At 43.6% G+C, this 24,033-nt stretch overlaps 1 protein-coding gene across 1 annotated transcript in view; it reads right to left on the reverse strand.

Annotated features, from left to right (window-relative positions):
• dpyda.1 (dihydropyrimidine dehydrogenase a, tandem duplicate 1) overlaps positions 1-24,033 on the reverse strand; it is a 200,903-nt gene that overhangs the window by 38,474 nt on the left and 138,396 nt on the right. The window contains exons 17-18 of the mRNA XM_024000164.2: positions 22,248-22,368; positions 21,520-21,639 (exon numbers count right to left, since the gene is read on the reverse strand). Coding sequence (XP_023855932.1) covers positions 21,520-21,639; positions 22,248-22,368 — 241 coding nt within the window. The remainder of the gene's footprint in view (positions 1-21,519; positions 21,640-22,247; positions 22,369-24,033) is intronic.

Here is a 24,033-nt window from a genome sequence, read left to right on the forward strand (position 1 = left end):
AGGAAGTAGCACAGGTCCTAATCCAGGCACTTGTCATCTCCCATCTGGACTACTGCAATTTGCTGTTGGCTGGGCTCCCCGCTTATCCCATCTCACCCCACTCCTCCGTACACTACACTGGCTTCCAGTCGAAGCTCGCATCCACTACAAGACCATGGCGCTTGCCTACAGAGCAGCAAGAGGAACTGCCCTTCCCTACCTTCAGGCTATGCTCAAACCACCTCTGGTCTCTTGGCCCCCTGGTCTCTCAGCTCCCGCTCAGCCAGTCCAAACGCTTCTCTGTCCTGGCACCTGAAACCCTACCTCTTCAAAGAGTTTCTTAAAATGATCCCACCACCCCCAAATAAATACAAACGTTCCAGAACCAACAGTTGCCTTTGATATGTGGTTGTCCCACCTAGCTATCATAAGATGAATGCACTAATTGTACGTTTCTCTGGATAAGAGCGTCTTCTAAATGACAAAAATGCCAAATTATTTGAAGACGTTTAAGCTGCCTATGCATCATTGTTTTTGCGACCAGTGAACAGCCAGTGAAAATGTGCAAGCTGGCATTTATTGAGATGACTCATGTACTGGAGGCAGCTCTGCAGAGTGGTCACTAGCTGGCACAGCCACAAAGTCATTTTGAAGCTAACCCTAATCACACTGTTAACTCTAATGCCTAACATTAACCTTAAATTAAGACCAAAAAGCAAATGTTTGTTTTCATGAATTTTTACGAAAAAGCCAATCTTGACTTTGCAGCTGGCCTATATAGCGGAAACTGCTCAGTTCTGCCTCCAGGGCAAGACTCATGACAATAAACGTCAACCTGCGAAAAATGCGCTCTTGCAAAAGCTGCATAGTGTGAATCCCAGACTATGGAATAAAAGTTTGAGGGTGTTCCTCCCTTCTAAACTCCTCCATGGTATTGTGCTCCAAACTGTCTTCGTGCTGACACATTTTTCTTCCCCTAACGGACACATGCTCAAACACATGCTCAAACTCTCACACTTAAAGAGCTGCAAATTATCGCGATATCAAAGTGTCACCAACATAAACGTAAACAATAGCCTACAGCAAAGGCAGCATATGGCATTAATTTTCTCACATGCTAATAACACTTTTCAGAAGTGCTCAAAGCATGCCATTCCATGAGAGCAGCATTTTTTTTCTCAACTCGAAGCAATGAGCCCAATCAGTCCTCCATGACAACAAAATCATAAACAACAGGGTAGGCTAAATAAGTACTTCGTTTTTTGGGTTATGCTAAGGTAATACAATTTGACTAATCTATATTTTCATATTTCCAAGTCCTATTCTTGAAGATCAATGGGTATTAAATGAATTGAAATAACTGGAAATATATAGCCTAATCATGGTATTACCTGTAGTAGAAAGCAATGGGTTAGAAGAAGCCTACATAACCAAACCTTAAAGTAAAATGCAACATCCATTTATGGCCAGCTACGTAAACTCTAACATTGATTTATCCTGCAATGGATGTTGTTCAATTGGTAATATTCCTAATGCCTCTTAAAGGGACAGTAATCAAAAAGTAACTGAAAGTAATCAGATTACATTACTGTATATGGATAATACAAAAGTTATGTATGTTACTGATAAAAAAATGTGGACAGGTAACTAGTAACTGTAACAGATTACGTTTAGAAAGTACCTACCCAACCCTGTCCCTATGTTGTGAAATGAAACGTGTCTACAACATTCATATCTTATATTCTGAGAACATGGCAACCATTTCCTGTGTATGTTTGGTGGGACATTGATGGAATATTCTCCTAACCCTTAAACTGGACATAGGAATGTTCTTGCAATGTTCTCATGAAACGTGTCTAGAACATTAATTTCTTATATTCTGAGAACATTGTAACCACGTTCTGTGTATGTTTGGGAAGACGTTGCTGGAATATTCTCCTAACTCTAAAAAAAACTGGACACAGTTTTCCCATAAAACGCACCTAGAACATTAATGTTGTATATTCTGATATTCTAGATAAGTTCTGTTTGACAGTAAGGTAATGTTCTCCTAACTTTAACACCAATTTTTTTTTTCCTAAATTAGAATGTTCCCCTAACTAACAGAAAACTGGACACTCAAACATTAGGAGAACATTATGTGTAACATTACAAAAACGTTCTCTCTCTGTAGAATTGTTAGCTGGGATGGTGCTTTTTGGGATGCCGCTATAGACATGGTGGCTGGAGAGCGTCAGCTTGGCTTCAGCCAAGTCAAAAGAGACTGTTGTCAAAGAGAGTGCTGTGAAAGAGACTGTTGCCAGCGCCAATATGACATGCTTTTCAGGCTAATCCAGCCAGCTGCCTGGGCCATACGAGCGTTATGGATTACAAAAAGCTTGTCCGCTGCTCTTTCTCTCTTAGTCTCTCTCTCTAACCAGCTCTCTACCCCACCATCCCTGTCTCTCTCTGTCCTTTCCTCTATCTTTCTCTATCCCTCCCCCTTTCTCTCCCTCTCTCCTCCGCTCTCAGACCATCTCACCTCGGCGGAGCGACATCTTCATCTCCCTGAACACCATTCAACACTGTATCCCATCAAAATGCAATCTGACGCCACCTAAAGCCACCTAATCTACTCAGGCAAATCACAGTCAACTTAGCCTAGGGGGAGTGAGTCAGGGAGGGAGAGCAGCACCGCACACTGCTGTGAGTATTATGTTGGGTGACACTCACAACAACATACGCCTCAGGAATTTATTTGCCAGCGCAAATCACTTTCCAGATGAGACGCCTGGTCTTTGTCTGTGGGGTTAGTGGAGCCTTTCATTGTATTAGTAATGGATGAGCAGAAAGGGGCTGGAGGATTCAACACTCACACTACTCACTCCACAGGTCCAGCTTCTCTGATATCCTGGTGTGTGTGTGTATGTGAATGTGTGTGTTTGTGCGTCTTTACGTGCATGTGTGTTTTGCCAAGACTTAAAGCCTGGTCTCTCACTGCTGTTCCAATCTGACAAAAGACCAGCAGCCTGAACATTGTTCCTATTGTTTCACACCTTATTGCTTGTCCCTCACAACGCACAGCTCCTGTTGTCATAGCCCTCCTCTCCTCCCCTCCTCATCTCTCTCCAGTGAAGCGACAGGTCCTGTTGTCTCTGAACAACACATCTTTCTCTGGGTCATCCTCCTCATCATTGGGCTTCTGACAACCCGTCTGTCTGTCCAACATCAGTGTATGGTGTGTCAGCCATACACACATACACAAACARACACACATAAACATCTGTTCAACACAGGCTTTTGCATCAGCTCAGATACAGCCATAGCCACATGCATGTTTTCCAGTAGGAAGAGCTAGAGGGAATCCGTCTGAGATACACAGTTACTGCAGCAAGCTGAGGCTTCTCTCTCGCTCTCTATCTATTCTTTCTCTCCATCTACTCTTTCACTCTCCCTCTACATATATATCTACTCTCTCCCTCTATATATACACTACCGGTCAAAAGTTTTAGATCACCTATTCATTTTTCTTTACTTTCACTATTTTCTACATTGTAGAAGAATAGTAAAGACATCAAAACTATGAAATAACACATATGGAATCATGCAGTAACCAAAAAAGTGTTACACAAATCTAAATATATTTTATATTTGAGATTCTTCAAATAGCTACCCTTTGCCTTGACAACTTTGCACACTCTTGGCATTCTCTCAACCAGCTTCATGAGGAAGTCACCTGGAATCCATTTCAATTAACTGGTGTGCCTTCTTAAAAGTAAATTTTTGGAATTTCTTTCCTTCTTAATGTGTTTGAGACAATCAGTTGTGTTGTGACAAAGTATGGGGTGGTATATAGAAGATAGCCCTATTTGGTAAAAGACCAAGTCCATATTATGGCAAGAACAGCTCAAATAAGCAAAGATAAATGACAGTCCATCATTACTTTAAGACATGAAGGTCAGTCAATCTTGAAAATGTTGAAAGTTTCTTCAAGCGCAGTCGCAAAAACCATCAAGCGCTACGATGAAACTTACTCTCATGACGACCGCCACAGGAAAGGAAGACCCAGAGTTACCTCTGCTGCAGAGGATAAGTTCATTAGAGTTACCAGCCTCAGAAATTGGAGCCCAAATAAATGCTGACAGACACAACTCAACATCACCTATTCAGAAGGGAACTGCGTGAATCAGTTCTTCATTGTCGAATTGCTGCAAAGAAACCACTATTAAAGGATACCAAGGATACCAATTCACAGAGGAAATCTGTCCTTTGGTCGGATGAGTCCAAATTTGAGATTTTTGGTTCCAACCGCTGTGTCTTTGTGAGTAGCAGAGTAGGTGAACGGATGATCTCCGCATGTGTTTTCCACCGTGAAACATGGAGGAGGAGGTGTGATGGTGTCGGGGTGCTTTGCTGGTGACACTGTCTGTGATTTATTTAGAATTCAAGGCACACTTAACCAGCATGGCTACCACAGCATTCTGCAGCGATACACCATCCCATCTGGTTTGGGCTTAGTGGGACTATCATTTGTTTTTCAACAGGACAATGACCCAACACACCAACAGGCTGTGTAAGGGCTATTTTACCAAAAAGGAGAGTGATGGAGTGATGCATCAGATGACCTGGCCACCACAATCCCCTGACCTCAACCAAATTGAGATGGTTTGGGATGAGTCAGACCGCAGTGAAGGAAAAGCAGCCAACAAGTGCTCAGCATATGTGGGAACTCCTTCAAGACTGTTGAAAAGCATTCCAGGTGAAGCTGGTTGAGAGAATGCCAAGAGTCTGCAAAGCTGTCATCAAGGCAAATGGTGGCTATTTGAAGAATCTCAAATATAAACTATATTTAGATTCGTTTTTTTTTGGTTACTACATGTTTTTTGGTTACTACACTTTTATGGTTACTACATGATTCCTTTTATGCTGGCCTTATAGGCAGAGTTCCTCTGTCCAGTGTCTGTGTTCTTTTGTCCATGTTAATATTTTATTTTTATTGGCCAGTCTGAGATATGGATTTTTCTTTGCAACTCTGCCTAGAAGGCCAGCTTCCCGGAGTCGCCTCTTCACTGTTGACGTTGACACTGGTGTTTTGAGGATACTATTTAATGAAGCTGCTAGTTGAGTACTTYTGAGGCGTCTGTTTCTCAAACTAGACACTCTAATGTATTTGTCCTCTTGCTCAGTTGTGCACCGGGGCCTCCCACTCCTCTTTCTATTCTGGTTAGAGCCAATTTGCGCTGTTCTGTGAAGGAAGCTGTTCTGTGAATGCTGATGCTCCAGATACTTAACTAGTCTAAAGATGGCCAGTTGTATTGCTTCTTTAAATCAGCACCAATGTTTTCAGCTGTGCTAACATAATTGCAAAAGGGTTTTCTAATGATCAATTAGCCTTTTAACTTGGATTAGCCAACACAACTTGCCATTGGAACACAGGAGTGATGGTTGCAGATAATGGGCCTCTACGATATACCATTAAAAATCAGCCGTTTCCAGCTACAGTAGTCATTTACAACATTAACAATGTCTACACTGTATTTCTGATCAATTTGACATTATTTTAATGGCCAAAAACATTTGCTTTTCTTTCAAAAACAAGGACATTTCTAAATGACCCCAAACTTTTGAACGGTAGTATATATATATAAATATCTTCTCTCTCTCTCTCTCTAGTGATACTGGACGATGCCTGCTTACACACGCGGCTCACGGTACACCTGCTACTTTTGATGAATAATTCCAGACACAGACCGACAGACAGACAGACAGACGTGTAGGAATCAAGCAAGAGTATCTGCTGCTTTTCATCCAACTAGAGGGAGAACATACACAACCAAAGGAGCAATTAAGTTCATGGCTATTGAGTCTAGATCTACAGTATATTAATAGGAGCTAGAGGCCTGTATAGTGCAAGCTTGTTGGGAGCAGAGTGAGGAGAAACATCAATTGTGCTTCATAAGATATACAATATTGCTATTCGTTTGGAATTGCATACAATATTCATGTGTTTCAGTATTTGTTGTGGTTCAGACATGTCTCAGATAATTTCCCAAACCAGATCATCAAATATCTGGACATGTGACATACAGTATAATGTGAGAGATGGATAAGTAATAACAGTGAATATGAGAAGGTGAACTGAAGGGCATGATTGGAACTGACTACACAACCCCCATCAAATACCAGACCTTCTTTCCTTCCTTTCACATTAATCCATTTATTAGAACTTTACATTTGTATGGAATAATAATGGAAGCCACTTCATTGACTGTGTGGCCTTTCTGTCTGGGCGGTAGGCTACAAAGCAACTGGGTGGGTTTCAGTCCGATAGATAGCAGCGATGGCTATCTTTGTGTGGGGCTTTAAAGATGCATAATGCAGAGGTTTGATACCAGCATTTGGTATTCAGGGTCTGCAAAGGCCACCGGCCACTGCCTCTGGATCTATCCCCTCACACACTCATAATAACGCACGCACGCACAAACTTGCTCCTATCCTGTCTGACACTCATAACACACACAGGACCATGAGAGGACCCAATGCGAGGCAAAGACATCTGTCTCCTCTCTGGCTTGATTATAATGGCTAAAGAGTAAGCAAGGTCAAATAAAAATGTATTGGTCGTGTACACATATGTTGAAGATGTTATCACAGGTGCAGCGAAATGCTTATGTTTCTAGCTCCAACAGTGCAGTAATACTTAACAATACATAACAATATACACAAATCCCCCAAATTGAAATAAAGGAATTAAGAAAGATCATATGGCCAATATACCAAGGTTAAGGGCTGTGTCCAGGCCGTTGCGTCGTGCTAAGGTACAGCCCTTAGCCTTGGTATATTGACAATATACCACACCACCTTAGGCCTTATTGCTTAATAAGTATAATTCAATGGCTACAATTCATTCTTACATGTTCTATGTTTGAGCTGCTTTTGAAAGCAAAAGTTGAAATCAAAACACTATTGGCATTGTTGAATTCAATTATACTGATGGTTTAGTTAGCTAAACTATCAAGTCTGTTTGTTTGGTTACCACGGCAACTACTGTAGCTACAGTATCCAGTAAACTTGCTAGCTATTTCAGTGGATGTTGAACACTTTTCTAACAGAAAATGAACACATTTCTATTTGGCAAATGTGTTAAATTATAGCCATGGCATAAAAGGGATAATCAACTCGGGGCTCCTGGCGTTCTCTGGAAAATAAGAAAACTCTGTGGAAGGTCAGTTCCACTCTGCTAGCGATTCGTGGAACACACCTTCCATGTCGTTCATTATTATCCATACAACGCATAGCCCCTCATGGATTATCCCTTAGGTATATACTGAACAAAAATATAAAGGCAACATGTAAAGTGTTGGTCTTATGTTTCATGAGCTGAAATAAAATATCCCAGACTAGACATTTTCTATATGCACAAATAGATTATTTCTCTCAAGTTTTGTGCACACATTTTATTTACATCCCTGTTAGTGGGCATTTCTCCTTTGCCAAGATAATCCATCTACCTGACAGGTCTGGCATATCAAGAAGCTGATTAAACAGCATGATCATTACACAGGTGCACCTTGACCTGGGGACAATAAAAGGTCACTCTAAAATGTGGAGTTTTGTCACACAACACAATGCCACAGATGTCTCAAGTTTTGAGGGATCGTGCAATAGGCATGCTGACTGCAGGAATGTCCACCAGAACTGTTGCCAGAGGATTTAATGTTAATTTCTCAACCATAAGCCGCCTCCAACGTCCAACCGGCCTCACAACTGCAGACCACGTATGTTTATGGCATCGTGTGGGTGAGTGTTTCATTGATGTCAACGTTGTGAACAGAGTGCCCCATGGTGGAGGTGGGGTTATAGTATGGGCATGAGCTACGGGCAACGAACCCAATTGCATTTTATTGGCAATTTGAATGCACAGAGATACCATGATCAGATCCTGAGGCCCATTGTCGTGCCATTCATCCGCTACAATCACCTCATGTTTCAGCATGATAATGCACAGCTCCATGTCGCAAGGATCTGTACACAATTCCTGGAAGCTGAAAATGTCCCAGTTCTTCCATGGCCTGCATACTCACCAGACATGTTACGCATTGAGCATGACTGGGATGCTCTGGATCGAAGTGTACGACATGGAAGAGGAGTGGAACAACATTCCACAGGCCACAATCAACAGCCTCATCAACTCTATGCGAAGGAGATGTCACACTGCACACCAGTTACTGACTGGTTTTCTGATCTACACCACAACCTTTTTGAAGGTATCTGTGACCACAGATTCATATCTGTATTCCAAGTCATGTGAAAACCATAGTTTAGGGCCTAATTCATTTATTTCAACTGACTGATTTGCTAATATGAACTGTAACTCAGTAAAATGTTAGAAATTGTTGCATGCAGGGTTTATATTTTTGTATATGATGGTGTGTAGAAAAGGTGTGTGCAGCAGTAGAGAGGACGAGCCCTGAATATAATACAGTACATTCTTAGAAAAAAGGGTTCCAAAAGGGTTCAGCGGCTGTCCACAACACTTTTTGGTTCCATATAGAAACCTCGGTGGAAAGGGTTCTACATGAAACCAAAAAGGGTTCTACCTGGAACCAAAAGGGATTTTTCAAAGGGGACAGCCGAAGAACCATTTTTAGTTCTAGATAGCACCTTTTTTTTCTATGAGTGTATACACAGTGCATTCGGAAAGTATTCAGACCCTTTGACTTTTTCCACATTTTGTTACGTTACAGCATTATTCTAAAATGGATTAAAATGTTTCCCCCTCTCATTCTACACACAATACCCCATAATGACAAAGCGAAAACAGGTTTTTAGAAATTTTTGCAATGTATAAAAAAAATCTAATGAAATACCTTATTTACATAAGTATTCAGACCCTTTGATATGAGACTCGAAATTGAGCTCAGGTGCATCCTGTTTCCATTGATCATCCTTGAGATGTTTCTACAACTTGATTGGAATCCACCTATGGTAAATTAAATTGATTTGGAGCATTGAAGGTCCCAAAGAACACAGAGGCCCCCATCATTCTTAAATGGAAGTAGTTTGGAAGCACCAAGACTCTTCCAAGATCTAGCTACCCAGCCAAACTGAGCAATCGGGGTAGAAGGGCCTTGGCCAGAGAGGTGACCAAGAAACCGATGGTCACTCTGACAGAGCTCCAGAGTTCCTCTGTGGAGATGGGAGAACCTTCCAGAAGGACAACCATCTCTGCAGCGCTCCACCAATCAGGCCTTTATGGTAGAGTGGCTAGAAGGAAGTCACTCCTCAGTAAAAGGCACATGACAGCCTGCTTTGAGTTTGCCAAAAGGCACCTAAAGGACTCAGACAATGAGAAACAAGATTCTCTGGTCTGATGAAACCAAGATAGAACTTTTTGGCCTGAATGCCAAGCGTCACGTCTGAAGGAAACTTGGCACCATCCCTACGGTGAAGCATGGTGGTGGCAGCATCATTGTGAGTGGATGTTGTTCAGCGGCAGGGACTGGGAGACTAGTCAGGATTGAGGGAAAGATGAACGAAGCAAAGTACAGAGAGATACTTGATGAAAACCTGCTCCAGAGCACTCAGGACCTCAGACTGGGGCGAAGGTTCACCTTCCAACTGGACAATGACCCTAAGCACACAGCCAAGACAACACAAGAATGGCTTCGGGGCAAGTCTCTCAAGCTTGTAGCGTCACACACAAGAAGACTCAAGGCTGTAATCGCTGCCAAAGGTGCTTGAGTAAAGGGTCTGAATACTTATGTAAACGTGATATTTCAGTTTTTTTTTATACATTTGCAAAAATCCCATTCTTGCTTTGTCATTATGGGCTCTGGAGCAACGAACCGCCCTTGCTGTCTCTGCCTGGCCAGTTCCCCTCTCTCCACTGGGATTCTCTGCCTCTAACCCTATTACAGGGGCTGAGTCACTGGCTTACTGGTGCTCTTTCATGCCGTCCCTAGGAGGGGTGCGTCACTTGAGTGGGTTGAGTTACTGACGTGATCTTCCTGTTTGGGTTGGCGCCCCCCCTTGGTTTGTGCTGTGGTGGAGATCTTTGTGGGCTATACTCGGCCTTGTCTCAGGATTGTAAGTTGGGTGGTTTGAAAATATTCCCTTCTAGTGGTGCGGGGCTGTGCTTTGGCAAAGTGGGTGGGGTTATATCCTTCCTGTTTGGCCCTGTCCGGGGGTATCATCGGATGGGGCCACAGTGTCTCCTGACCCCTCCTTGTCTCAGCCTCCAGTATTTAAGCTACAGTAGTTTATGTGTCGGGGGGCTAGGGTCAGTTGGTTATACCTGGAGTACTTCTCCTGTCTTATCCAGTGTCCTGTGTGAATTTAAGTATGCTCTCTCTAATTCTCTCGTCTCCTTTCTTTCTCTCTCTCGGAGAACCTGAGCCCTAGGACCATACGTCACGGCAAACCGGGCATGATGACTCCTTGCTGTCCCCAGTCCACCTGGCCTTGCTGCTGTTCCAGTTTTCAACTGTTCTGCCTGCGGTTATGGAACCCCTACCTGTCCCAGACCTGCTGCTTTCAACTCTTAATGATCGGCTATGAAAAGCCAACTGACTTTTATTCCTGATTATTATTTGACCATGCTTGTCATTTATGAACATTTTGAAAATCTTGGCTCTCTCTAATTCTCTCCCTTCTCTCTTTCTTCTCTCTCTCGGAGGACCGGAGCCCTAGGACCATACGTCAGGACTATCGGGCATGATGACTCCTTGCTGTCCCCAGTCCGCCTGGCCTTGCTGCTATTCCAGTTTCAACTGTTCTGCCTGCGGTTATGGAACCCCTACCTGTCCCAGACTGCTGTTTTCAACTCTTAATGATCGGCTATGAAAAGCCAACTGACATTTATCCTGATTATATATTGACCATGCTTGTCATTTATGAACATTTTGAAAATCTTGGCTCTCTCTAATTCTCTCGTTCTCTCTTTCTTTCTCTCTCTCGGAGAACCTGAGCCCTAGGACCAATACGTCACGGCAAACCGGGCATGATGACTCCTTGCTGTCCCCAGTCCACCTGGCTTGCTGTTCCAGTTTCAACTGTTCTGCCTGCGGTTATGGAACCCCTACCTGTCCCAGACCTGCTGCTTTCAACTTCTTAATGATCGGCTATGAAAAGCCAACTGACTTTTATTCCTGATTTTATTTGACCATGCTTGTCATTTATGAACATTTTGAAAATCTTGGCTCTCTCTAATTCTCTCCTTCTCTCTTTCTTTCTCTCTCTCGGAGGACCGGAGCCCTAGGACCATACGTCAGGACTACGGGCATGATGACTCCTTGCTGTCCCCAGTCCGCCTGGCCTTGCTGCTATTTCCAGTTTCAACTGTTCTGCCTGCGGTTATGGAACCGCCACCTGTCCCAGACCTGCTGTTTTCAACTCTTAATGATCGGCTATGAAAAGCCAACTGAAAATTATTCATGATTATTATTTGACCATGCTTGTCACTTGTGAACATTTTGAACATCTTGGCATAGTTCTGTTTTAATCTCCACCCGGCACAGCCAGGAAGAGGACTGGCCACCCCTCATAGCCTGTTCCTCATCTAGGTTTCTTCCTAGGTTTTGGCCTTTCTAGGGAGTTTCTCCTAGCCACCGTGCTTCTACACCTGCATTGCTTGCTGTTTGGGGTTTTAGGCTGGGTGTCTGTACAGCACTTCGAGATATTAGCTGATGTACGAAGGGCTATATAAAATAAACTTGATTGATTGATTGATATTGGGTGTAGATTGTTTAAAGAAAAAAACGATTGAATCCATTTTAAAATAAGGCTATAACGTAACAAAAAAAGTCAAGGGGTCTGAATACTTTCTGAATGCACTGTACATATGAAGTGGGTAAAACAGTATGTAAACATTATTAAAGTACCCAGTGTTCAATGACTATGTACATAGGGCAGCAGTCTCTAAGGTGCAGGGTAGAGTACCGTGTGGTAGCCAGCTAGAAACAGTTCAGGGCAGGGCACTGGGCGGAGGCTGGCTAGTGGTGACAATTTAACAGTCTGATGGCCTGGAGATAAGCTGTTTTTCAGTCTCTCGGTCCCAACTTTGATGCACCTGTACTGTCTCCGCCTTCTAGATGGTAGCGGGGTGACCAGGCCATGGCTCGGGTGGTTAAGATAAGGCAGAGGGCTAGCTATTCAATATTTGGATGAGGTGGATGGAGGTCTTTGTAACTTTGTAGGATCTGGCGATCAATAACTGCTCTTATAATGCACAAAGAAAAATGAACAGTGAATCAAAATATTGGCCCACTCCTAGGAAAAATATTATGTGGAAATAACAGTTGAAGCATCATCTGCCTCAAAATATTATAGATAACTCAGTGAACAGAAACAGAACATCCTCATTCTTTCAGAGCAAGTACACAAAAGGCATGTCTTCTCTCCCTCCATAGACATACAGCAGCAGTATGGTAAACGATGTAAGGACACGTGAAGAGGCTGCAAGGCTGTATGGCATCAATAAATGATGTGCTGTGTGCTTACAGCGCTGTGCACAGCATTGTAAGAGACATGTTATGGTAGAATAAGCATGAAACTTAAAATATGGCAAACTGATAGCAATGAATATTTAGGATTCTTGAATAGCACTTGTTACCCTGAGTTAGTCCCCTTTGGTGCTCCTTGCATATTCTGTGAATAAATGCATTTCTTTTATTGCTCTTTTTTTCCCATTGTGGCAATGAATTTGCAGCAACTGAGGCAAAAAATGTATCACAGATCTAGATGCGTAGTCTGGAAATAACATTAATCAAATTACTGTTTTATTATTCTTACACTCAATAATATAGAACTTATCAGTGAGAAATTAAGACTTAGTGTACCACAGAGGTAAAAATAAGCCAGAGGGAAAAATACTGAGTCGCTAACAGTAAATGTCAGATTACATTAGAGATGCACTATGCAGAAATCACTCCGCAATTTCCTGGTTGGTAAAATGCTAATAGTTTGCCTACTTTCATTTTATGTGACAAAACAAGCAAGTATAGTGTAGAGAATCATTGCACCATCTAAACTGCTGCGAAATATATTTTCCATTGTATTTTCAGCTGTTTGAAGCTGGTGAACAAAACCCAAAGTAAAAGACGCAAAAACTCAACTTAAGAACGGGAAGCATAGAAATAGTGCACATAGAACACATCTATCGCTTCTTAGAACTGCTTTCGATGAGAATGACAGATCTACAACTCACATTTCTATGTGAATTTGGTCAGGTAGCCCAAAAAGTAACATATTGCAGATTTTTAAAAAGACAAATGGTCCTGCTGCTAAATGGAGAAAGAAAAGAAGGAAGAAGAGGTACGGAAACAGAGACCAGACAATGATGGACCTCTACTAGGGAACATCAGGAAAATACAATAACGTATGTAATCTCCTGTATATAATGGCCATTATAAATACATATGTTTATGGAATCAAAAACACGTTCTATACAAGTGTTTACTTTCTATATATATATTCTGTGATGAAAGCCAAGATAGACACAGTATTTAGATATTGTCACAGAAGTGGACAGTGAGCTGTGGTAATCTAACTGTTATGTTTGCAAAGTGCATGCTAGTCAATAATACATTTTCTGTGACCAAACAGAGAGCTCCATCCACCTCACCTTAACCCAGGGCTTCAGGACACACTGGGGTTTCTCTGAACAGATACTCCAAAATATGTTTTCCTCAGAAACTGCATGGAAATAGCAGTCATTGGTTAATAGCTTATAATGGAGCTTTGGTTCGAAAGGAAACATCTAGGGATAATATTCATAGTGCACATACTATACACTGTTTGCTTGCCTTGTGAACATATTTTGCTTAAATAAAAGCCATAGGGATTATGGGTAGAGCCTTCACAATCCAATCACGAGGAGAATGCATTCTGTTTCCAGGGGCTGGCGGGTAGAACGGCTTCCTGTGCATCTCAAGAGAAATACAGCTTGACCAGCAGATAACGGAATGGGGGAGAGAGAGAGGAAGAGAGAGTGAGAGGAAGAGGGGGAGAGAGAGCGAGGGAGAGAGAGAGGGAGAGGAAGAGAGAGCTCACCGAAAGAGTGTGTGTGAGAGAGAAAGTGTAAGAGAGAGAGAAAGAGAAGAAAGAAATAGGAGGAAAAACAAATATTCCAGTCATGCTCTGTTCCTAATTTCTCTTGTCACCATTTGGTCTCCTCCTCACCGTTGTCCCCGGAGATGCCGGGTGATTGATGGCCTAATCCAATGACTGTATTACAGACGCCTCATCACACCCTCTATTCTTATCATTAGCAGTTAGCCTATGGTTACGTTCACAGCTCGCTGTCTAGTGCCGGCCCCTGAGATTTAAGGCTCTGGCCTTTAGAAAATATTTAACATGATATTGAAATCTTGACAGCGGCTGAGAAGTCAATCAGGTAGACACGGCGCTGACCAGCACTGCATTTTTAATTAATCAGACTTACTGTACTGTGGCTGGCTGTGTGTTTGCCGTGGCTCTGTGTGTATGAGTGAGGGAGTGAGTGAGTGTGTGTGTATTGTGGCTGTGTGTGTGTTTGAGAGTGTATGTCAGTGTGTGTGTGTGTGTGTGTGTGTGTGTGTGTGTGTGTGTGTGTGTCTCCTCTCTCCTGGAGATTAATAAAATGTAAATATAAGAAACTTGTTCGGATATTCCGAGGCCTTCCAACATTAACGTTATGCGTTATGACCTGCAAATGGATGCCATTGACTACAAAGGCAGGAGGAGTGGGAGGGAGTTGGGCATTAATGCCTCAAACACCGACATGCGTCTAACACTAGCTAACTCCTCTCCCGGTTTCCATCCCATGATTCCCATCTCATCCCAGGGAAAATGTTTAGGGGGCATCTCGGCACATTAGTTCATACAGGCAGAGATAATGTGGCTTAACATAGGATCTGTGAATTAGGCATTGGCTTAGGAACCAATCCCTTCAGCCAAAACCTGTTCTTCTCTCAGCCGGCACAGCCCCGTTCCCCCGCCATCATTACCCAGCGCTCACGTCTGCAGAGGAGCAGAGCCCTCCAGAATGACAATCACTACTCCTCTCCCCCACCCGCTTCTCTCTCTCACTCTCTCTCTCTCCCTTTCTCTCTTTGTTTCTCTCTCTCCTCCGTAGAATGCTGCAGCCATGGAGTGAAACACCAAGACCTCTTATTACCCAGGACACACTGACACAGAGACAGAGGTGTACTGTACTTAGCGCTAGATTACAGAAAGACTGTATCGGAGCAGAAACACAACCACCAACCTCTGTCTTTCTCTCACCTTCTAGTTAGTTACATCACGTAGCCAGACAAATAAGGGGAAAAGAGGAGGAGGGTGGGGGATATTTATTTTGTTTACTTTATGTTCTGTAAACTGTGAGTAATGTGTTAAAAATTAAAAATAGTGTACTGTACTATTCTTACTGTGTATATATTTCCAAACTATTGTTTAGCTTTTTATTACTTATTTGTGAACATTTCTGATAATGTCTACTGCACTGTTGGAGAGCTTGCAAGTAAGAATTTCTCTCTCTCTCTCTGTCTGTCTGTCTGTCGTTGTCCTGCTGTCTGTCTGTCTGTCTGTCCTGTCCTGTCTGTCTGCTGTCTGTCTTCTGTCTGTCTTGTCTCTCCCTCGTCTGTCTGTCTGTCTGTCTGTCTGTCTCTCCCTCTTCTGTCGTTCTGTCTCTCCCTCCTGTCTGTCTGTCTGTCTGCTCTCTCCCTCTCTGTCCTGTCTGTCTGTCTGTCTCTCCTCTCTTGTCTGTCTGTCTGTCTGTCTCTCCCTTCTGTCTGTCTGTCTGTCTGTCTGTCTGGTCTTCTCCCTCTTCTGTCTGTCTTCTGTCTGTCTGTCTGTCTCTCCCTCCTCTGTCTGTCCTGTCTGCCTGTCTCTCCCTCTCTGTTCTGTTCTGTCTGTCTGTCTGTCTGTCTCTCCCTCTCTGTCTGTCTGTCTGTCTGTCTCTCTCGTCTGTCTGTCTGTCTGTCTCCTCTCTCTGTCTGTCTGTCTGTCTCTCCCTCTCTTCTGTCTGTCTGTCTGTCTGTCTCTCTCTGTCGTCTCGTCTGTCTGTCTGTCTGTCGAGTCTGTCTCTCTCTCCTTCTGTCTGTCCTCCCTTCCCTTCTTGTCTCTGTTCTCTCTCCTTCTGTCTCCTTCTCTGTCTCTCTCCTTCTCTGTCTCTCTCCTTCTCTGTCTCTCTCCTTCTCTGTCTCTCTCCTTCTCGTGTCTCTCTCCTTCTCTGTCTCTCTCCTTCTCTGTCTTCTCTCCTTTCTTCTCTCCTTCTCTGTCTCTCTCCTTCTCTGTGTCTCTTTCTTCTGTGTCTCTTTCTCTGTGTCTCTGTCTCTGTGTCTCTGTCTCTGTGTCTCCTTTCTCTGTCTCTTTCTCTGTCTCCTTCTCTCTGTCTCCTTCTCTCTGTCTCCTTCTCTCTGTCTCCTCTCTCTGTTCTCCTTCTCTCTTTCACTCCTCTCCGTCTCTCTTTCACTCCCTCTCCGTCTCTCTTTCACTCCTCTCCGTCTCGTCTTTCACTCCTCTCCGTCTCTCTTTCATCTCGCTCTCCGTCTCTCTTTCATCCTCTCCGTCTCTCTTTTCACTCCTCTCCGTCTCTCTTTCACTCCTCTCCGTCTCTCTCTTTCACTCCTCTCCGTCTCTCTTTCACTCCTCGTCCGTCTCTCTTTCACACCTCTCCGCTCTCTCTTTCACTCCTCTCCGTCTCTCTTTCACTCTCTCTCCGTATCTCTTTCACTCTCTCTCCGTCTCTCTTTCACTCTCTCTCCGTCTCTCTTTCACTCTCTCTCCGTCTCTCTCTCTCTCTCTTTGTCACTCTCTCTCTCTCCGTCTTTGTCACTCTCTCTCTCTCCTCTTTGCCACTCTCGTCTCTCTCCTCTTGTCACTCTCTCTCTCTCCTCTGTCACTCTTCTGTCCACTCGGTCACTCTCTCTCCTCTGTCACTCTCTCTCCTCTGTCACTCTCTCTCTCCTCTGTCACTCTCGCTCTCTCTGTCCACTCTCTTCTCCTCTGTCACTCCTCCTCTTTGTCACCTCTCTCTCCTCTTGTCACTCTCTCTCCTCTGTCACTCTCGTCTCTCCTCTGGTCACTCGCTCTCTCTCCTCTGTCACTCTCTCTCTCCTCTTTTTCACCTCTCTCTCTTTGTCACTCTCTCTCTCCTCTTGTCACTCTCTCTCTCCTCTTTGTCACTCTCTCTCTCCTCTTTGTCACTCTCTTTCTCCTCTTTGTCACTCTCTCTCTCCTCTTTGTCACTCTCTCTCTCCTCTTTGTCACTCTCTCTCTCCTATTTGTCACTCTCACCACCTCTCTCAATTCAATTCAATGGGCTTTATTGGCATGGGAAACCTATGTTTACATTGCCAAAGCAAGTGAAATAGAATGAAAAAATGTACAGTAAACATCACACTCACAAAAGTTCCAAAGGAATAGAGACATTTCAAATGTCATATTATGTATATAAACAGTGTTGTATTGATATGCAAATAGTTAAAATACAAAAGGGAAAATAAATAAAACATAAATATGGGTAGTATTTACAATGGTGTTTGTTCTTCACTGGTTTCCCTTTTCTTGTGGCAACAGGTCACACATCTTGCTGCTGTGATGGCACACTGTTGTATTTCACCCAATAGACACAGTATCGGAGTTTATCGAAATTGGATATGTTTTTGAATTCTTTGCGGATCTGTTTAATCTGAGGGAAATGTGTGTCTCTAATATGGTCATATATTTGGCAGGAGGTTAGGAAGTGGAGCTCAGTTTACATCTCATTTTGTGGGCAGTGTGCACATAGCCGGTCTTCTCTTGAGAGCCATTTCTGCCTACGGCGGCCTTTCTCAATTACAAGGCTATGCTCACTGAGTCTGTACATAGTCAAAGCTTTCCTTAATTTTGGGTCAGTCACAGTGGTCAGGTATTCTGCCACTGTGTACTCTCTGTTTAGGTCCAAATAGCATTTTAGTTTGCTCTGTTTTCTATTAATTATTTCCAATGTGTCAAGTAATTCTCTTTTTGTTTTCTCATGATTTGGTTGGGTCTAATTGTGTTGCTGTCCTGGTGCTCTGTGGGGTCTCTCTCTTCCTCTTCCTCTCTTCTTCTCTCTGTCTCTCTCTCTCGTCCTCCCAACCCACTTCAAATAATCCCTCTGAAATGAGCTGTGGTTATGCCTGGGCATACCTCCCATTCTGCTAGCTAACCCTTGGAGTGGCCTGGTTCACTTCAAGATACTGCCTCCTTCTCAATTGTCTAAAAAAGTATATCCTCTCCTCTCTTCGCCTACAAGCCGTCATCTGGACTAATTGGAAAATACTTGACAGGTGAAAACAATATGGTAGAAGCTCATCATTAGGCTGGCTTTCACCTGGTCAGTTCTTTCAGATCAATGCAGGTGTAGTAGATGGAGAAGATGAGGAACATACAGACTTTTAAGCCATTGAGAAAGGGAAAGTGATTATGGATCTCAGTGTTAGTACCTGCCAGGGCAAAATCTTTTTCATGCTGTAATCTTTGAAAGTTCTACAAAGCAGTGCAAGGGCATCACATATCCTTTTTGATAAATCGACTGCATGGAACAAATGCACTTGCCAAAAGTCCATTTATATAAATGTATCAACAAAAACAAACATAGCTTTGCCTGGAAAACACCATTACCAACTGAAGGCAGTGGCTATACTGTTTAGTTGGAAGCAGAACCTATCATATACTGTATAGATCAAAGTCCCTTTATTGACTTGCTTTGTGGCAGGTGAAAAACATCTAGGTGCAGAAAAACCTAACAAAACAACGTGAAAAATGAAACATGTACGCCTAGGAAAAATGGTGTTTTCCTGGTGAAATGTCAAGCTTTACGTGGAGCTAGACTTCAAACCGAGCAGTTGACATTTGTGTCTGTTTGGCTTTGCGTTGGGCATAGTAAATATGAGGTGGGGGGGGACTGTGGGGGGTATAACAGAACGTCAAGGAAAACCTGACAGATAAGCCTTTAAACAGCATCTGATCTGACACACACTGGATCAACTGTGAGTCTAAACAGCATCTGATCTGGCACACGCACAGTGAACACACACACACACACACACACTAACATGTACACACACATTTACACTGAGCATAAAGTATAAAAAATACTGTATAGTAGGCTCTATTGAAGTACTTTACTAGGGTATTGTAAAAGGTAGTAGCCTACTGTACATTATCTAACAGCCTGTTCACTTGGACTTGCTTTGCTCTCTGATTGAACAGAAGTAGGGAGGAGGGGAGAAGGTGGGCCTAGTGTCCCTGCAGCGGTGTTGGTAGGTGATAGATGCCTGCCTGCCTCTCCACTGGTGCCCCTGCACCACCACCCTACTCCTGGGGGATTCTCACAGGAGCCGGCAGCCATGGCTTAAATGGGAAAAAGATGACATTGAGTCATAAAAAAAATAATATATATATATATATATATATATATAAAATACTGCTGCAATAGTTTCCCTATAAATTGTTAATGTACATTGCCTTCCGAAGGCTCCTTTTTCTCCTCTCACTGACGTTGATACGGTGGCTGAGGCTAGGGACTGAAATCGAGCTGAGAGAAATTAGGATGAGGGCAGAGAGATAGAGATAGGAAAAAAGAGATAGAAAAGAGAGAGAGAGAGAGCAGAGAGCGAGAGAGAAGAGAGAGAGAGAGAGAGAGAGAGGACGAGAGAGAGAGAGAGAAGAGAGAGAGAGAAGGAGAGAGAGAGAGAGAGAGAGAGAGAGAGAGAGAGAGAGAGAGAGAGACTGGAGTGAAGAGAAAGGAGGAAGGAAAAGCAGGAAAGAGGCGGAAAGAAGGGGGGGGTCCAACATCAGAGAGCCATGGTCACAGCAGTTCACACAAGACTTTCTTATGGACACAATAGTGACCCTAGTCACACTGAAGGGCAGTGTCATAAGATAATGCTGCTATCTCATAAATGACAATAACAATGCAACAGCCAACAGGCCAGCAGTAGGGTTGTGGAACAGTGAGGTACACAGAGGGGCCGAGGTAAGAAAACAGTATCTCCATGCATTATTGAGTCAGTCTCCACCAATAGGAGGGTTACATTCTGTTGTTCTCTCAAACCAGGATTGGTTGGAAGTGAGGTGATATGAGGAGAATAGGTAAAGGGGTAAGTAGGTGATATGAGAGTGGGAATCGGTCTAAATTAAGGAAACAAGGAAAACTAAAGAACAATTTTCGAAGACAAACAGTAATGCACATTTACAGTACAGTAATTCTCATATAGTTGTATTTGTCCATCATTTAAGATCACTACAATGACAGTATAATGTGATTTGATGTGGCCTATACCTCTTTATAGACCACACCTTCCACATGACACAGAGTGACTAACTCCAAAAGGCATGTTCATCTGAAATACATCAAATCTGAGAAGACTAGGAGGGGCAGTGTGTTATTTTTTGAAGGCAGTAGATCTCTTTCCCTTTATAACYTCTTCATAAAAGAGATTTCCCTTTCACAGACAAAGTCAATATCTCATAGCAACCTCTGGCTCCTTTGTTTCAAGTCCCTGTGCAATACATGTGTCGTATCACTCAAACAGACTGAGAATGAGAATGAGCGTGTTTTACCCAAAAGGCTTTGCAAGTAAGAACACTTTCCTTCTTTACAGGATACGATAATCAAACGGTTACGCTATGGGAGAAGAAGAATACGATATCAGGAAACAGATCTTCAAGAGAGAGCGTCATTGCAGAGATTGACCATACCTGTCTAGTCTGCCTAAATACTGCTTTTATCTCCATAGAATGTGTGTAATTACCACAGATGGAGACTGAGAACCAAGTAAATGCTTGACATACTGCACAATGAGCAAAAAACTATTATAAGCCAGGCTTTTCCTCATTGGCTGTGATTTCAAGGTTTCTTTACAATAAAGGAAACCTGATTGACGGTGAAACTTCCATCCTACTGAGAGAAAGAGATGCTTACATGAGACTGACAGTAACACTGTAAAACACCTTAAAACATGAGATCCTAATACAATATCCAGTACACCACCAGAATATCCAGTGCACAGAAAAACATTTAACCAAAACGAAAAGAAAAACATTTCTGGTAATTACACATCAAGTTTCCCCATCAAATAATCAACATTTGCTTGTACACACACCTTCCAAATATCTCACTCTGTCTAAAACAATATTTCAAACTGTAAAAAGAAAAGTGGGTGCTCTCAGTTCCTCTCAGAATAATTGTGTCAGGTTGTTGCAGTCCTTCTTTATTCAGCCTCTCCCATTTCATCCCAGTAGAGCAGAGCAGAGGAAGCATTAGAAGCACTTTCAGACTCATTCTGGTCCATCTGTCACTGCTATTAGAGACAGTGTCCAGCCTCAGAGCCTCAGTGTCTCGCAAAGCACAGCCCCATAAAAACAGCAGTGGAGTGGACCAAGACTACAGCATTTAAACTACAGCACACCCCTTTAAACCCCCACACACTGGCACACACACATGCAAGCAAAAATGCACGCACGCACGCACACACACATTCTGGCTGTTCCGGCCCTGAGGGAGTGGTGGGGGGGAGCAGAGGGAAAAGCAGCAAGTCAGACAACACTTACCAGACACGCCGCCATATGTGGTTCTCTTGCCACGGCCAATGCCAGGCCAAGGAGTGCCGTCTGCCTTGAGCCCCATCAGCCCAGATACCGTGTTGGTTGCTGTGACGCCATCTGCACCACCTGCAGGGACACGTTTAGTCATTAGCTGTGGGGGAACGGGCACAGGGCTCGGCTACGCCAGCCAAACCCAGGGCCAAATCAACCAGCACCTTAAAGGGTCCTGCAGTGCACTGTGGAGCACAGCAGGGCGTCTGTTTAGATGCCTGTGGACTTTCACTGTGCCAAGTAATTCCATTAGTGTCTCTCTGTTGTTTGGGGTTGTGTCTATCACTTGGCTTTCAAACGGAAACGATGCAGAAGTGTTTTGTGGGAGAAAGAGAACACGTTCATATGAGGCTGCTACGGTCACTACATGAAGCTAGCTGACTGTAGACTACCAGTTACATTCTAGGGTGGTCAGGACGAAACTATTATGCACAGTTCATGTAAGTCCATCTATAAAAAAAAATGAACATCAAAAAGAAACAAAACAACAACAACAGATCATTTGAGTACGGTATATTCAATGAACATTGACTTTAGGTTTAGCCTAAATGGCATTTTATGCCCTACATAGTGCACTACTTTTGACAAGAGCCCTATAGGGGTTTGGTCAAAAGTAGTGCGCTACATAGGGAATAGGGTACCATTTGGGACTTTGCCTAAGTAAGTGGGGCTAGTTAGCGTACCTTCGTGTGCTGCCATGGCTATATCCACAATGTTGGTGACGTTGGGGGTCAGTTTGGCGAAGAAGGGGATCTGGACAGCTTGTCTCACCCAGCGGCAGATGTTACGCACCAACTCTGTATCCTGAGGAACAAACAGACAAATAAACGACAATAAGAGAGGGATGGCGATGGTGGTAAACGAGTGTAGCCGACTGAGTGAGGTGAGAGAAGAGAAGGGGTTTGAGTTGCGTAATACTACCGGTCTGTTATCTGTTGGAACTTGGGAGTGCATGGGTAGAAAATAGTCATGGTTTCTGAAGAAGACCCACTACGGTAAGTTATTCAGGTTAGGGTGCGTCCKAAATGTCACCCTATTCTGTATATGAGCCCTGGTGAAAAGTAGTAATTCGCCATTTGGGATGCAGACTCGGTTTTCACATGGATGTCACACTGTTAAATCATTAGCACGTCTCATTTAAAACAGGTTGGCTGATGAGGTGGCATTACCAATGGGCAGAGGGAGGATCTGTTTAGGGTTTTCACCCCCAGAAAATCTAATACAAAATCAAATGTATCAGCATCATTCCTTTCAACATGCCTGTAATGGTGAAGCTTAGTCAGTATTTCTCTGTTTTACAGATATCTAAACCCAACTTCAAATCCGTTAATCYTTTGTTGTTTGGAGCCCCCTATTGAACCCGGTTCCTTATATTGAGGACTACTTTTGACCATAGCTCTATAGAGCATGTTAATATTACAGGGGCTCTTGTACCTCCCGTCTGTACTTCACTGTTAGTCAGCCCTCCCTCCTCTCTTCATCGGTCTGTATGAGCCTTTCTTCTCTCACCTCATTTTGTTTCCGTTCTTCTCTCAGCCCTCTTCTCACCCAGTCATCTCTCTCTCTCTCTGATCCTCTCTCCATCACCTCTTTATTTCAGAGGAAATMAGCTTATTTTTTGACATATCCAATAACTGTTGGTATATACAGCCTTGAGCAATGGGTTTTACTCTACTGTATAAAAAAGTGATATTTACAAGCAGATTGAGCACTGAGGTCAGTCTCTCACACGGACTAAAGGTTAGCGTTTTATTTTTTAAACCATTAGCAATAAATGGATTTGTAAAAAATAAAAAGAATAAATGGAGGGTCCTGAAAGAAAGAAAATACATTTCCCTCTGACTGAATATTTCCTTTCTATTTCCAGGTCATGCTGTGTGATTCAGTAGCACATCAAAAATAACAGCTATTTGTACAATGATATTTGGCCTGCGTCTGAACATATACTATAAGAGTGGGCACTGACGTGAAGGTATGGTGTGGGGATAGGGTTGAGGTGTGGGAGCGGGATACAGGGAGTGGCGGGATAAGGGGGAGGTGTGGGGGACTAGGGAGTGTCGGCGGATAGGGGTGAGGTGTGGGGGGAGGGGGGATAGGGGCTGAGGTGGGGGGGAGGGTGGACAAGGGGTGAGGTGTGGGCGTGAGGGGGCGATAGGGGTGAGTGTGTTTGGGTGAGCGGGACTAGGGTGTAGGGTGGGCGGGAGGGGACTAGGGTGGAGTTGTGGCGGGAGGGGGACTAGGGGTGAGGTGTAGGGGGAGGGACTTAGGGGTGAGGTGTCGGGGATGGGGGAATAGGGGGTGAGGTGTGGGGGGATAGGGCGTCAGGTGTGGGGATAGGGGTGAGGTGTCGGGATGTGGATTATGGGGATGGGTGTCGTGGGATGGGGGTGAGGTTGTGGGATGGGGGTGAGGTGTCGGGATGTGGAATATGGGTGACGGTTACGGGGATGGGGTGGAAATCTCTCTCTT

Source organism: Salvelinus sp. IW2-2015, linkage group LG14, assembly GCF_002910315.2.
Source record: "Salvelinus sp. IW2-2015 linkage group LG14, ASM291031v2, whole genome shotgun sequence".
Taxonomy (NCBI): Eukaryota; Metazoa; Chordata; class Actinopteri; order Salmoniformes; family Salmonidae; genus Salvelinus; species Salvelinus sp. IW2-2015.